This window comes from Bos mutus, chromosome 21 (assembly GCF_027580195.1).
Source record: "Bos mutus isolate GX-2022 chromosome 21, NWIPB_WYAK_1.1, whole genome shotgun sequence".
In the NCBI taxonomy this organism is placed as follows: Eukaryota; Metazoa; Chordata; class Mammalia; order Artiodactyla; family Bovidae; genus Bos; species Bos mutus.
In genome coordinates this window covers 19,198,890-19,214,497 of record NC_091637.1, presented here as the reverse complement: position 1 = coordinate 19,214,497, position 15,608 = coordinate 19,198,890, and the positions used below count along the sequence as shown (strand labels likewise).

General features: G+C 55.3%; 1 protein-coding gene across 1 annotated transcript; it reads left to right on the top strand.

The window, feature by feature from the left end:
* The first annotated feature begins 398 nt into the window (after window positions 1–398).
* MFGE8 (milk fat globule EGF and factor V/VIII domain containing) lies at window positions 399–15,477 on the top strand. The gene is made up of 9 exons (XM_005910197.3): window positions 399–556; window positions 3,491–3,619; window positions 4,001–4,132; window positions 6,298–6,479; window positions 7,050–7,205; window positions 8,116–8,260; window positions 13,220–13,404; window positions 14,429–14,584; window positions 14,706–15,477. The coding sequence occupies exons 1-9, from the start codon at window positions 484–486 to the stop codon at window positions 14,841–14,843; spliced, it is 1,296 nt and encodes a 431-aa protein (XP_005910259.1). The 5' UTR covers window positions 399–483; the 3' UTR covers window positions 14,844–15,477.
* The last annotated feature ends 131 nt before the right edge of the window (window positions 15,478–15,608 follow it).

Below are 15,608 nucleotides of genomic sequence, written 5' to 3'. Positions count from 1 at the left end.
TGTTCCGGGGAGCCTCGCACTCACACTGCGCTACTAACTTGTTGCTTGCCAATCTGATAAATGCAAATGGTACCCGTACTTGTAATCTGGGTTTTTTCTACAATGAATAAGGTCTAGCATCTTTTCTTAAGCCTAAAAAGTTAAAAACAAAAACCAAAGCAAAACCAAAAAGCAAAGAACAGACAACTCCTTCTGAGCCCTTCACTGCTCAGACGACTCGGAACTCAATGCCTGGTCACTCGCACCCTGCGGGATGCAGGGCGTGGCTCGGACTGAAGCGGGCGGCAGCCGACTCCCGGTTCCTCCCAGCCCCTCCCCAGTCCGCGGAGCCCCGCCCCGAGTCCGCCTCTGGCGGGCCTGGGAGGAGCACGTGGCCCGGTGGGAGGTGCTGCGCTGCCTGATTTATTCCCGTCCAGGAGAAAGAGTGCGAGCCCTCGGGTCTGAACCGCCCCAGCGCGGCTTCCGCGCCCTCGTCCCCACACCATGCCGTGTCCCCGTCTGCTGGCCGCGCTCTGCGGCGCGCTCTTCTGCTCCTCCGGACTCTTCGCCTTCTCCGGTGAGTTGATCGCGCCGCCCTCTCGCCCTCGCCCCTCCTCTCCGCTCCGCTCGGAAGTTCGCCGCCGCGCCCTCCCTTTGCCTCCGCTGTTTACAAACTTGGTCCAAGAGCCGGGGCTGAGCCGAGGGGCGACCTCTCCGGCTGCGCCCGGGCGGGCGGCGGGGATGCTCTCGGCCTCCAGCTGGGGGTGGAGGTTTGGTCGGTGCTAGAGGCTTGAGCGTTGGGCGGGGGCTCGGGACACTGGATGACAGCCCAGCCTCCCCCAGGGAAGTGGCTTACACAGAACAAAGGAATCCGCTGTGTCGGGCCTCTGTTTTCCCATCTGTAAAATGAGGCCACATCCCTCGTAGCTCAGATGGTAAAGAATCTGTCCACAATGCGGGAGACCCAGGTTCAATCTCTGGGTTGGGAAGATCCCCTGGAAGAGGAAATGGCAACCCAGTCCAGTACTCTTGCCCGGAGAATCTCATGGACAGAGGATCCAGTCCATGGAGTCGCAAAGAGTCGGACACGACTGAGCGAGTAACATAGTGCTCTTGCGCTCCTTCCACCACGAAGTTTCTAGGACTCTTGTATTGATAAATCTTTTCCAGCCAACTTTACCTGGAAACTCCTCTCCCAGGCCATGCCGGCGGCTGGTCTGTTCATTGGGATTTTATCCTCCATTTAAAAATAGGTATTTGGTCAGATAAGCGAGGGGCTGGCTAGGGAGCCAGAGGAGTGGATAGGCTTGGGGCTGGGTCGGGGGTGGGGGTGGGGGGAACCCAGGAGGGGTGAGGAGCCTAGAGAGGGATTCGGAAAAGGGCTCCGACCGGAGATGGCGGCTCCCGACTCCCCTCTCTCCCTATGGCCTTGGCCTGCCGCTTTATCTTTCTTGGCCCTCCTCCCCTGCCTAGGACGCATCCTGCTGAGAGCTGGGCCTCCAGCAGGCTGGTGATGGGGATGGGAGATGCCCTACACCGCGGGCTGAGGAAAGGGTGCCCATGGGGTGAGCGGGATATGGCAAAGACTCTTCAGGCACCGCCTCCATCCCTAGAAATAGGATTGATGAAATTCGTTGGGGTGGGAGGGTCATGGCTGAGCCTCGGCTCTGCCATCCGGTGCCAATCTGACCCCCTGTCCCCCAACTGGAGTGGAAGCCACTTGAAGTCTCTTGGAGACACAGAGAGATGGCTGGGTCTTAAAAGTCCCTTGCCTTGCCTCCCCTGGCCCCACAGCCTGAGCCCTGGCAAAATGTCCCTGGGGAGATCTCCCAGAGAAGGCAGGACCCTGAAATCCCAAAGGTGGTTTTGGAGGCCCAGCTTAAGCAGGAAGGGGGAAGCCGCACAGCTGCGGTGCGCGGGTGAGTGGGTCAGACGCCTGCGAGGAGGGAACACCTTTCTCTTTCCCCTTTCCCCTGCTTTGCCCTGGAGCTCTGCAGGGAGAGGGCCCTTTGGGAGGGGGACAGAGGGGAGTTGGATTTTGCCAGGAGGAGCCCAAGGCTCTGGCCATTCTCAAGCCTCTGCCGAGGCAGTGCCCGCCGCCTGTCAGGTCAGGGAGGGGATTAACCTGCTATTTAAAGCCAATGACTAATGGCTCATTGGGAGCCGCCTTAAGCTCCTGAGGCCCCCACTGCTCATTAACGGTGTTCCCTTCCCTGGAGCCCCTGCCCAGCTCTCCAGGGCTTTGGGATTTCAGAGGGGCCCTCCAGCCTGGGATGGCGTGACTCTGCAGGGAGGAAAAAAGGTTTCTCATGTCTCACCCCAAGTAATGCGTAGGGGTGTGGGGTCTGGGGCAGTCCTTCTGGGATGCAAAGATCAAGTAGAAGATGCTCTGAAGGTCTGGCTGACCTAATGGGCTGAAGTCCACCCGAGTCAAAGCACTGGGGACAGGCTAACACTTGTCACCTGGGCCCCCAGATAGAAGCTGTGAAGTCCTCTCCAGCCCTCTTCCCACCTCTTGTTGTTGTCCAGTGTTTCTCAAATCCACCTTCCTCCTTATCTCTCAGCCTGACTTCGTCTTTTACCAGGAGGCCTGTGGCAGCATCCTTGATGCTTTCCTGGTCTCCTCTCTCACCTGCTCAGTCACATTTCCACGCAGAGCCAGAGGGATCTGTGTGTACTTCTGAGCCACTTCTCCACCCCGGCAGCCCATCCACGTCTCAGCACGTGGCCTTTTCTTGACATTCTCCCTCACCAGCTAGGAAATGGCTTCCCAACTCCCACTTCATGCTTTCGAACCTCTGACTTTTTCCTGGTGGTCAGTGGTGGGGCCGCTGAAGGAGGGTTAAGAGCCCTTGTTCTGCAGGATGAAGAGTCAACACTTGTCCTTCGTAAGGTCCCCCCCGACAACCTCCCTTTTCAGCGATGTCTTTCTTCCTGATCTGCAGTATACCGTGTGCTCTGGGCTTCTGGTTCTTTTTGGAAAGTTCTTTCCTCATTCTCCAGCCTGGCACCTTCCCACTGTGACTTTTAGCCAGCTCAAATGTCCCCACCTCTGAACCTTCCAGCTTTATGGCAGAAACCATTCTCCCTTGGCCCCTCACGCAGGCTCCTTCAGAGCTCATGGTGCCTCCTCATTACCTGGTGACTTGTAGGTCACCACCTCTTTCCTCTGACTTCCTATTTTTTTTTAAAAAAATAGGTATTTGCTTATTTGACTGTACCCGGTCTTAGTTGTGACATGTGGGATCTTCTATCTTAATTGCAGCATGCAAACTCTTAGTTGAGGCATGTGGGATCTAGTTGCCTGACCAGGGATCGAACCCAGGCCCCCTGCATTGGGAATGTGGAATCTCAGCCAATGGACCATGAGGGACGTCCCTCTTCTGGCTTCTTGAGACCCAGACTGCATCTGTCTTAGGGGCCCAGAATATATACCTGGTGGTTGACCCTCCCCACCCCCAAATATTTACTCAATGAATGACTTGTTCCTAACCCAGAACTGTCATTGCAGGTGACTTCTGTGACTCCAGCCAGTGCCTACATGGTGGGACCTGCTTGTTGAACGAGGACAGAACCCCCCCCTTCTACTGCCTCTGCCCCGAAGGCTTCACAGGCCTCCTATGCAACGAGACAGAGCACGGTACCTGTCCTGGGCCATGCGTGCTGCTCCCCGCCAGCTCCCAGCTGCAGCCCAGGCTGCTGGCCTAGCTTGTCCCGCTATGGGCAGTGGTCCCCAGCACCCCTCCCATTGTCCGCCAGCCTTTTCCTGGAAGCTCCCAGGCCACTTGGAAAGCTGGGTGCTTCCTTCACTTGGGCTGACTCACCTCCACGTGACCCTTCTTGGCTCCAGGATGGCCCAGGCCCCATAGGGCAGATTGAGAGGGGGGAGGGAGGAGCTGGTGGGCACTGGCAGGCAGTAGGCCAAATTTGGGTGGAGGGTCCTTTGGGGCTTGGCCTGTCTGTTGTTGCCTGTCTCCAGCTCCTTCTTGATCACCTGCCCATCTCACCTGCTTCCTCCCAGGTCCCTGTTTCCCAAACCCCTGCCACAATGATGCTGAGTGCCAGGTAACTGACGACTCCCACCGAGGGGATGTCTTCATCCAGTACATCTGCAAGTGCCCTCTTGGATACGTGGGCATCCACTGTGAGACCAGTGAGTATCCAGCGGTGCCTGCTCCGAGGGGCAGACCCTGTACCACAGGCCTGGCGGCTCAGGTCACATGCCAGCCTTCCTCCTGTGTCAGGGTCTCCTTCGGAAGGATTCCGAGCGGGGCAGAACTCAGTTACTGTGGACTGGGGAGGCAGGGAGGGACTCTGTTGTCCCTTCCCAGGCTTCTTCCTGCCTGGTTCTCTCTCCTGGGACTGCTGGCCAGGCCTGATGTCCCTGCAGGGGAGTGAGGGGTGGTGGTGACCCCAGAGGTCGTGGGAGTGTTATTTTCTGTCACCATGAACGAGACATATAGCCTTAGGGTTAAGTCCTGGGATTTTTCTACCGAGAAAGGAAAACCAACACATTCTTAATCTTTTGGGGCCCAGGGAGTCAGTTAATAAGGTTTGATCCTCAGGGTCTGACAGTGCTGGCCCAAGTGTGACCTCTGGCCTCCTTGCAGAGCTCAGAGAGGAGGGAGAGGTCTGGGCAGACTGGGCCGTCCGCTCACGGTCAGGCGGTCAGAGGCCCGGCGTGTGCAGAGGGGCTGACCAGCCTGGCTCGCTTGGTTATCCACCCGGCCGCAGATTGGCCCTGGCGGGTGCCCAGCAAACCTTGCCAGCGGCATCTGTCCATGCCGTCCTCGCTTCTGGCCTAGCTGAGATTCCTCCCACAAACCAGGACTCTTCCTCACCTGCCATTGGGTGGGCGAATCTAGGCCCAGGGCTGGATGGGGTGAGGGTGGCAGTGCCCGATTTCTGCAGTCCAGGGGGTCTGTCCCTGAGCGGGTGGGCAGGGGGCAGTGTCCTGCTCTGGGCAGATCCGTGGACCGTCTCCAGGGGAAGGAGAAAGGGCTGGGCCAGCCGGGTGGGAGCCAGCTCTGGGGGAGACCAGGTAAGTGCCTGCTCACTCTTCAGCTCAGAGGAGACAGGCCCCGAGGGCCTGTGCCCTGTGCCCAGGGCTGAGACCAGCATGTCTGAGACACTGGGTAGAGGAATGTTGTGGGGGGGCAGGTATTCGCCAAGGCCGCTGGGAGCCCTGGGTGGAGCCAGGTGGGCCCACTAATTACCGTGCTGGAGCCCAGGTAACCCTGGGTGTGCCTGAGTGCGAATTACTCATCTCGCCTCCTTCTGCTTCTCGGCTTGGGGTCTGTCCCAGGCTGGATGTGGCCACGACCACAAAGGGCAAGGAACCCCCCCACAGGGACCTTTGCCGCCCCTCCTTACTTGTTACCTGGTGTGTGTCTTTGGAGCCCTTAAGGACCCCGCAGGCATGTTTGGGGCCCGCTGGGTGTGGACATGAGGGCTGAGGACAGAGCAGACCTGGGTTTGGATCTCTGTTCAGCCAGTGGCCGGCTCTGATCTCGGGTGTATGGCCTCACTTGTGCCTCTCTCTTCCTGTGAGAGGGTCATGCACCGAGCTTGGCGTGAGCCTGGGATTTTGGAATACAAGTGGAGCCCTCCTGGGTTCTCTGCTTGGGACCCGAGGTCCAGGCTTGCAGGCTTGGCCCCCGAAGACCACATTACTGGTGAAGGTGATGGGCCTTGGCCAGGGGGGTCATCCCAGATGGCTGGTCAGGACCAGTAGTGAGAAGGCACAGAGGGTACCAGACAAAACAATGGTTCTCACACTCCATTCAGAAAACTCCTGCCAGTGAGATTCTAGAAAACTCCAGGCACATGTGCTCAGTGCTTTATGTGCAGTGTAAGGACTGTTCGCTGCCATCTGAGGGGCCCTTCTTCCAAAGCCATCCTCCAGGGGACCAGGGGGCTGGGCTGGATGGGGCGGGACATGGAGAAAGACAGGAGGTCATACTGGTATCTGCTCACCAGCCCACCCCCTGTGTTAGAATAATTGCTTCTTGATGTCCTGTAAAAAAGAGACTGCCTCCTGCAGCCTGGTGGGGGACTCCAGCTGCCAGTCGTGACATGTGGGCCTCGCCTGGAACCTTCTAGCAGCCCAGTGTCCCAAGCCCCTTCACAGCTCTGCCCGGCCCCTCTGTTCCTCCCTGTGCACTTTGTTTCTGCACCTCCTCCTTGGCCCTCATCGTCCCTTCATGATCTCTGCTCTGGGTCCTCTGGGTCCTCAGCAGAGGCCACAACTGTCTTGTTCTCGTGTTTTCTGGGTACCACCTGCGTGGGTGGCCCTCTGACTGCCCTTCCCCCCCTCAGCCTGCACCTCACCGCTGGGCATGCAGACGGGTGCCATTGCTAACTCCCAGATCTCTGCCTCGTCCATGCATTTGGGCTTCATGGGTTTGCAGCGCTGGGCCCCGGAGCTAGCCCGCCTGCACCAGACGGGCATCGTCAACGCTTGGACATCCAGCAACTATGACAAAAACCCCTGGATCCAGGTATGGAAGGGGTGGCCCGGGGGTGGGTGATGTGATGGGAGAATGTGGGTGCCTATACTGTGGGGGACACCATGGGAGGGTTCAGAACTGGAGTCCAGGTAGCAAGGTAGCCGGTTCCCATGGGTGAAGTATCTTTAAGTGGAGGGCTGCTCTGGGGGCCTGGAGTGGGTGGGCGGGATGAAGGGAGTGAATACTAGGCTGTTAGAGGGGTGTTTGCACCTTTTGCAGCCTCTGGAAGCTTGTCCTTTTTTTTTTTAAGCCTTTATTGAATTTGTTACAATATTGCTTTTGTTTTATGTTTTAGTTTTTTTGGCTGTAAGGCATGTGGGATCTAGTTCTCCAACCAGAGCAGGGATGGAGCCCATGCCCCTCTGCACTGGAAGGCAGATTCTTAACCCCTGGACCACCAGGGAAGTCCCTGGAATCCTGTCCCTGTGTCCTGAGCACTGGGTCCAGAGCCTGGAGAGGGCCAGATGAGAAAGCCCCCCACTTCGTTGTCCTGATTGGGGGAGTGACGGGGGTAGGAAGAACCCGGGAGATAGGGGTTCTGTCCTGCCTGCCCTGGTCCAGGTGAACCTGATGCGGAAGATGTGGGTGACGGGTGTGGTGACCCAGGGGGCCAGCCGCGCAGGGAGTGCTGAGTACCTGAAGACTTTTAAAGTGGCCTACAGCACCGATGGGCGCCAATTCCAGTTCATCCAGGTTGCAGGGCGGTCAGGAGATAAGGTGAGGTTTGTTGGGAACCCTGAAGAAGGGCTGTGGTCAGCAACCCCTGGGGCTCAGTGCTGTTTGAGGGCTCCCAAGGAGGTGAGGGTACCCGGGATGATGAACCATAAGGTGGGTTTTCAGGTGTATCTTGGCTCACAGAAATTGGGAAGCCCAGATTGTGTCTCTGCTCTGTGATTTACAAGTAATAGGCCCATATTACAGATAAGAATTGTTTTTAGTTGGTCAGTCATGTCTGACTCTTGTGGCCCCACGGACTTAGCCTGCTGGGCTCCTCTGTTTATGGGATTTCCCAGACCAGAATACTGGAGTGGGTAGCCATTTCCTTCTCCAAAGGATCTTCCCAACTCAGAGACCGAACCCATGTCTCCTGCATTGGCAAGTGGATTCTTTACCACTGAGCCACGAGGGAAGCCCTAAATAAGAATAGTGAGACTCAAGAAGTTTCAGTGACTTGTTGAGGGTGGCTGTAGTGGTGGAGATGGGATGCATTTACAGCCTTCAGGGACACCATGTACAGTTGTACGGGTTGTGCACTGCTCAAGGGCTACTACTTAGCATCATTCACAGTGTAGACCTCATGTGTACTTCTGTCTGTGGGAAAATTGTTGTTACAAGTCTTTTCAGAAAGGAGTACCTTTTCCTAATTTGCACAGAGGAGCCCTGTAGATCATAGGTGGTCCTGGGTGAAAGATGAGAATTTACACCTATGCCCCATGGTGACCAAAGAAGGTATGAAAAGGGGAATCTGTTGAGGGCTGTGGGCTGTCTGGAGGAACGGGGAGCTCCTGCCAGCTCTGCTACGCACACCTCTGTTTCCAGGCCCAAAGTGGAAGAGGGGGAGAGACCACCCCAGGAAGCGGGACTGCCTGCACTGACCTCCTCCTCCAATCTGCCTCTTCCCTCCTAGATATTTATAGGTAATGTGAACAACAGCGGCCTGAAGATTAACCTGTTTGATACCCCCTTGGAGACACAGTATGTGAGACTGGTACCCATCATCTGCCACCGGGGCTGCACCCTCCGCTTTGAACTCCTTGGCTGTGAGTTGAATGGTGAGTGCCAGTGGCTCTGCCGTCCTCGGAGATGGCTGTTCCTGTCCCCTCTTTTCTCAGCCAGGGTGAGGAGTTGGGTAAGCAGGCAGCAAAGCCTGGGAACCTGGGCTAACACAGAAGGATCACCAGGCCTTAAGCAGTCCTGCCCAGGTGCTACATTTTCTAGAAGCTGGTTGGTAAGAGGAAAAAAGGACTTCTCCTGCGGCTCAGTGATAAAGAATCCACCTGCAATGCAGGAGAGCCGGGTTTGACCCCTGGGTTGGGAAGATCCCCTGCAGGAGGAAATGGCAACCTACACCAGTATTCTTGCCTGGGAAATCCTGTGGATAGAGAAGTTTGGTGGGCAATAGTCCATGGGGTTGCAAAGAGTCAGACATGACTTAGCCACTAAATAGCAAATGACAACAAAGAGGAAAAAAAAAGATACCACTTCAGTTTTCAAAATATTTTCACGTATTCTGGTTCCTTGAGCTTCTAGAACATATAGCGTTAGTTCTGTTTTGCAGATGTCAGTTCTACGAGGGCAGGGAGTTTGTGTTTGTTTTGTTCACTGCTGCATTCCCAGTGCATTGATCATGGGTTCAATAAATGAATGAATGAAGGAGGGAAGTGAGGCCCAGATAAATTGTTTATCAAGGGCACACAGCTGGTAGGTATTAAAACTTGGTCTGAATCCCTGGGCTTTGACACCCACTCATCCACTTTTTCTCCCTCCCAAACCTATAATCTGCATTCAGGAGAAACATTTTGGGACATGGAGGGTCATAGGGCTGGAGGCGTGCTTCTTGTCTCTCTTTCCAGAGAGATCAGGGTACAGGGGTTGGGTTGAGGGCATGGTCTGCCCAGCTCAGTCCGGCCTTGCTTTCTCCCTGAGGTCCGGATAGTTTTCTCTTTGCAGCCACAGTGCCACCTGCTGGCTGCCGGCAGAACTCTCTAGGGCTCTCTAGGCAGAGCTTGCAGAGCAGAGATGCCTCTCTGCCTTTCTTGTCTTAACCCAGGGCCTACCCTTCTCGCCTCCTTCCCCTCTGTGGATCGTCTTTCTGTTATCGCATTTCAGTTATCACCCAAAACCACTCAGAGTTGAGTTCAGTGCCTGTCGGGGTTATTCTTTTTTTAAAGCATGAAGTAAAGTCAGTTTATTTTTGCTCCCAGGGTCACTGCCTTTTGAACCTAATTGTTTTGGGGAGTTAAAGACTATCCCTTTTGCTGAAAGAAAATTTAAACAATTGATAAAGGACAGAAACAGGTCTGGGGACCCTCACCCTGGGCTCCTCTCCCTGGCGTCCCTCACTACTTGCTGTCATTGTCTGAAGCCCTTGCCTGTTTAAAGTTGCTGACCTGAGCCTCTCATGTCACAACTGGCTCCTTCTAAGGCCGAGAGAGGGTGTGTTTGGCAAGGGGAGGAGGTGAAGCTGACTTGTTTGTTTTCCTTAAGGATTGGACCAGTCTCCTTTCCCTTGTAGGCATTTGGGTCAGCTGGAGAGAGTATTGGGGGGTGTGTGTGTGTGTGTATACATGTGTGCACGTGCGTGGGACTTGATCTGGGCATTTCTGGGCATGCCCTGCACCAGATCCCTGTTTACCAGCAGGCACAGTCTCCTTGGTGAATTGATTAGTTATTTAACTCAGTAGATATTTATTAAGGTATTCATTAAGCTCCTTCTGAGTGTCTGGCTCTAGGGAGTAAGGCTCTTGGGTTCTAATGAGAGAGTCTGTTGTGAGACAAGATGCAAATATAAAAGAAAGGTCAGATAGCAGTAAGAATGATAAAGGAAAAATTAGCAGGAGATGTGACGATGGTGACTTGGGGTGAAGAGAGGGAATGGCATGGGGACTGCCCTGTTGGGATGGCCTTTTAGTAGAAGCTTGAATAATGCAGATCAAGCCATGAGAAGAACTTGGAAAAGGCATCTCAGGTAAGGAATTGGTGAGTGCAAAGCCCCTGGGACATGTTGAAAGGTAGAAGGGAGGCCAGTGGAGCTGGAGCCTGGAAAATGGATAGCTGGGTGGGTGATGGGCAGAGATGGACCAGGCAGGGACCGTGTGGACCATTTTAAGGATTCAGGCCTTTGTACTCAGAACAAGAGGCAACCATTGTTGTGGGGCTGCTGATAGGCTGTGGTTAGAGTTGGGTCTAGAAGGGATCCCTCAGGCTGTGTAGGGAGAATGGAGGCAGAGGGGCATTGTGAGTGAGGGGGAGATGTGTAGAAGATAAGGTGGCTTGGGTCAGGGTTGGCGGAGCCAGTGGATTGGGTGGATGAGTGTCTTCTACTCCAAGTGAGCTCCATGGCCCGGCAGAATGAGCATCACTTGGAAGCTTGTAAACTTCCAGCCCCAGCCTAGACCTGCTGAGACAGAAGCCTTATATTAACAGGGTCCCCAGTGATCTAAGGGCTTCCCAGGTGGCACTAGTGGTAAAGAACCCACCTGCCAATGCAGGAGACATGAGACAAGGGTTCGATCCCTGGGTTGGGAAGATCTCCTGGAGGAGGACATGGCAACCCACCCAGTATTCTGGCCTGGAGAATCCCATGGACAGAGGAGCCTGGAAGGACTACAGTCCATGGGGTCACACAGAGTCAGACATGACTGAAGTGACTTAGCTCGCATGCACGCACCAGTGATCTAAATTACATCAGTATTCTGGTTCAGATGCTGAAGAATCTGCCTGCAATGCAGGAGACCTGGGTTCGATCCCTGGATTGGGAAGATCCCCTGGAGAAGGGAATGCAGCTCACTCCAATATTGTTGCCTGGAGAATCCCATGGACAGGAGATTGGTGGGCTATCGTCCATGGAGTCGCAAAAAGTCAGACACGACTGAGCGGCTAACACTTCATTTCACTTCCACTGATCTATGAGAAACACTGCTCTGGTACCTAGATGGGGAGTCTGAGGGCCAGAGTCGGGAGGAGACTTCCCCAGGGTCACACAGGGAGCGGTGGAGCTGAGAGTTCTGCTTGGTGCCCTGCCCAGTTCTCTTTTATCTGGAAGGCTGTCTGACTTCTGGGGAGGGGGCCCATAATGATGGGGAAATGTAGTGCTGGAAGCAGATGGGCTGTAGAAGGGTGCACCGTGATCAAATGACTCCTTGGCTCCTCTCCAGAGTGCTCCAGGTTTGTGCCAGCCCCGTGGCCTTCCAGGTCTGGAGCTTTGGGACGAGCCAGCTCCCAGCCCATCAGCCTGTCTTTATGGGAGAGGCTGGAGGTTACCTGATGCACCACCATCACAAAGAGATGGTATGATTGATCAGCATCGGCACCATCTGAAGGCAAATGTCTTCACTGGCAAGGTCACCAGCATCTGGGGAGATGGTGATGTAAAGCACTGTGTACTATAGTCTGCTCCCAGGCGGCACCATGGGTTTGCAGGTCTTACCCTGGATTCTGCAAAGGGACAGCCAGTTGTGCAGTGAAGATTCTGACATGTGTGAGACATACCCACTATTCTCTTGGGAGTTTTTTGGTTAAAGATATTTATTTATTTGGCTACACCAGGTCTCAGTTGCAGCGTGTGAACTCTTAGTTTTGGCATTACGGGATCTAGTTCTCTGGCCAAGGATCGAACCTGGGCCTCCTGGCATTGGGAGTGTGGAGTCTTAGCCACTGGACCACCAGGGAAGTCCCCTCGTGGGAGTTTGTCTCCTGCCCATCCCCAGCTGTTCTAGCCTCCTGCAGGTGCAGATGAGAGTACAGAACAGCCCGGCACATTCCTGAATGTTTGGAGCAGGCCTGAGTGAAACCAAGGCCAGCTTCTCAGGCAACCTTCCCAGGCACGTCAGACAGCAGCAGAGTAGTGAATGTGTAAACTCTTTGGGACGGGGTGTGGGACAGGAAGACATGGTCGTTTCTGAGCCTCAGGAGTTCTGACTTCTCAGCTTCCGCCTGCTAGAGAGCAGGAATGCAGTGCTGTTCATCACTGGGTCATCACCAGGCAGGCCTTCCCAGCTCTGAGTGGGTGCAAGAGTGCTGGAGACAGTGTCGCAGTGTGGCATGGTGATTAGCTCTGTGTGTGTGTCAGAGAGACTTGGGGACAGTGCTTAATGCCTCTTAGCCTCAGTTTTCTCATCTGTGGAATGGGGTTGCTAATATCCTGTTGATTCTGGTTTTTGTGTGGTGGATTAAATGACTGAAGTCAGCACTGAGTCAGTGAGATGGTTATTAATAGTTACTCCCGAACTTGGTGGTACGAATCGCAGCCGTACTGTAGGAACGACAGGAAGTGCTGTGAGTCCAGAGGAGTCCCACCCGAGTGAGGTGGTCAGGGCAGGCTTCTTGGAGGAGGGGTCTGAATCAGGCTTTGAAGGAGGGTGAGAGGTGGTGGATCAGGGCCCTGCCCTGGTGCAGAGGGAGAAGCCTGGTGGGTGATCTGTTCAGAGCAACTGAGGGGCGTGGGGTGGGAGCTGAGCTGAGGTGTGGGTAGGGCTGTCAGCAAGAAAATATTTAGACCAGTTTAGTTGGCTCTAAAAGGTGGAAGGAGATTGTTCTTTTGGTTTTTAATGGTTTTTAAGTGTAATTTTATTCTTCTGGCTGTTCTGAGTCTTCATTGCTGCGTGGGCTTTTCTCTAGTTGTTGCAGCCGAGGGCTACTCTTTAGTTGTGGTACGCGGGCTTCTCACTGCAGTGGCTTCTATTTTGTGGGCCACAGGCTGTAGAGTGCATGGGCTTCAGTAGTTGTGGCTCCAGGGCTCAGGAGTCTTGGGGCACGGGCTTAGTTGCTCCATGGCATGTGGGATCTTCCTGGACCAGGGATCGAACCTTTGTCTCCTGCATTGCCAGGCAGATTCTTTACCACTGAGCCAGCAGGGAAGCCTGAAGGAGCTTCAGTGTGTTCAAGAGGATGCCAGAGGCTTGTCAGAAGCCAGAGTTCTTTTCCCTTCACTGCCTCGCTCTCACACCCACCAGGGGAGGCTGTGGATCCCAGATCGGTGACAGCCCCCACCCCTACCTCCTTGTTGGCAGGGTGCACTGAACCCCTAGGCCTGAAGGATAATACCATCCCCAACAAGCAGATCACAGCCTCCAGCTACTACAAAACCTGGGGCCTGAGTGCCTTTAGCTGGTTTCCCTACTACGCACGACTGGATAATCAGGGCAAGTTCAACGCCTGGACCGCCCAGACCAACAGTGCCTCTGAGTGGCTGCAGGTGGGTCAGGCTCCTCCGGGGATGCAGGGTTGGGGTTGGGTGGGGGTGTGGGATCTATGACCTTGGACCAACCCTGGCTTCTGCTTGCCAAGAGGGAGTTTCTTTGAGCCTTGTTTGTGTTCGACTTTGCTCTTTTCTTCCTCTTGTGTTACCACCTTTCTGCTGATTCTGTCACTCAAGGCTGGGGGGATGGTGGAGGAGCTCAGAGCTGCTTCCGTCAAGGCCCTCGGCCCCAGGTGATGAGTGTGTGTGTGTAGAGGTGGGGCCACCTCCATTGGCTACCACAGGGTAAGGCTGAGCCCAGGGACAGCAGGGCAGGATGGAGGAGGGATGTGTCGGGGTTTCTGTGCCTGCTCTCAGAGGATGCGCTGTAACTCACCGAGAGCACACCGTGCGACAGCCCTTGGGTTTCACTGCAGTTGGGAAGCTCAGGAGAGTCGTGGAAAACCAGAGCATCCTCTTATCTCTGAGGAAGCCGGGTCCTGGCAGGGCGAGGACTTGCCTGGGGCTCCCCTTCTGGTTGGCAGTGAGATGGGTTTGTAGCCTGGATCTTACTGAGCACCGTCTTCCCCTGGTCAACTGGCAGGCTCCCCAGGATGGACTGGGGGGCAGGAGGCTGGTCGTGTCTCTAGGCCCCAAGGAGCACATTAGCCTGGGGGACTGGGTTCCACGAGAAGCTGCCTGCCTTTGGAATCCCCCAGGACCAATGTCAGGCCCTGGACAGCCTGCAGGGGCCTCATGAGCAGTTTATGTCCCTATAGACTATGGCCTCTCTGCCCCTGTTCCCATTGCACAAGGGTTGCCTGGGGCCAGGCTCTGAAATCTGACATTGCAGTGAAGTGCTTGACAAAGTTGCTGGGATTATTTATGCCCACTTGATTGATGGGTAAACTGAGGCTCTGCCAAATGAAGTAATTTTCCCGAAACTAGAATGTATGCCCCAGCGTGTATGTGTGCTTTTCCCCACCTTACTGGGAATGGTGCAAGCAAAGACGGGATTGTTTTTTTTTTTTCCCCCTTGTAGATTGACTTGGGCTCCCAGAAGCGAGTCACGGGCATCATCACCCAGGGTGCCCGAGACTTTGGCCACATTCAATATGTGGCTGCCTATAGGGTGGCCTATGGTGATGATGGTGTGACCTGGACTGAGTACAAGGACCCGGGGGCCTCAGAAAGCAAGGTGAGTGTGTGTCCAGCTATCCTGCCTTCCCCACTCCAGGGGTGCCCTGCGAGTCAGATCTGGGGTCTGAGGGGGAGGAGGGCTGGCTCTGAGGGCCTCCTGACACCTCCTCTTCCACCAGATTTTCCCTGGTAACATGGACAATAATTCCCACAAGAAGAACATATTTGAGACGCCGTTCCAGGCTCGTTTTGTGCGGATCCAGCCCGTGGCCTGGCACAACCGTATCACCCTGCGCGTGGAGCTGCTGGGCTGTTAGTGGTAGGCCTGGCCACAGTGACCGGAGGGGCCCTGGGGCAGCTGCTCCTTTCTGTGGACCTGCTGCCTCCTCCGCCCGCCCTCCTGATTGTAGCTGACTTGGGGGCAGGCAGTGTCTCCCTCCCAGTCACCTCTCCCTCCCTCCTCTTCCTCGCCCCCGCCCAGGGGTCTCTGGCACCCAGTCCTCAAGCCATCCCGTTTTCTTAGGCACAGTGGGAGCTGAGTAGGTCTGGGATGGACAGGGAAGGGCAAAGTACAGAGTGTGGGTGACCTTTGCCTCTCCAGGTCCCCACGTCCAGCCCCCCGTGTCCTCCCTGCACTGCTCCCACACCCCACACCCCCAGGGCCCTGAGGAATAGACAGGCCCTGAGGCCCCAGGCTGGAGAGAATAGCCCGAGGCATGATGCCGCACTCCTGGCCCCGAGACTTCCCCTTCATCCCCTCCCACTCCCCACAGACCCCTTTTGACTCTCATCCTGAAGCCTAGAAAGAGGTAGAAGGCGGGGTGGGGTGGGTTTGTGGAGTGACGGGGGAGGAGGCGGGTGAGCATGGGAAAGGCGGGGAGCCCCTCTGTGCTGGTTCTTTACCCAGAGTACACAGGCAGCTTCCAAAATATATTTATATCACCCCCTGAACACTCGCTGTGGTTCGTCATTGCTCCGTCGAAATGGGCTTCCGCCTACAATGCAGGAGACCCCGGTTCGATTTCTGGGTTGGAAAGATCCTCTGGAGAAGGGATAGGCTACCCACTCCAGTATTCTTGGGC

Coding starts and splice junctions, on each gene's coding strand:
- MFGE8 (XM_005910197.3), top strand. CDS start 484: ATGCCGTGTCCCCGTCTGCTGGCCGCGCTCTGCGGCGCGCTCTTCTGC. Junction 557..3,490: donor CGGACTCTTCGCCTTCTCCG/GTGAGTTGATCG, acceptor CTGTCATTGCAG/GTGACTTCTGTGACTCCAGC. Junction 14,585..14,705: donor CGGGGGCCTCAGAAAGCAAG/GTGAGTGTGTGT, acceptor CTCTTCCACCAG/ATTTTCCCTGGTAACATGGA.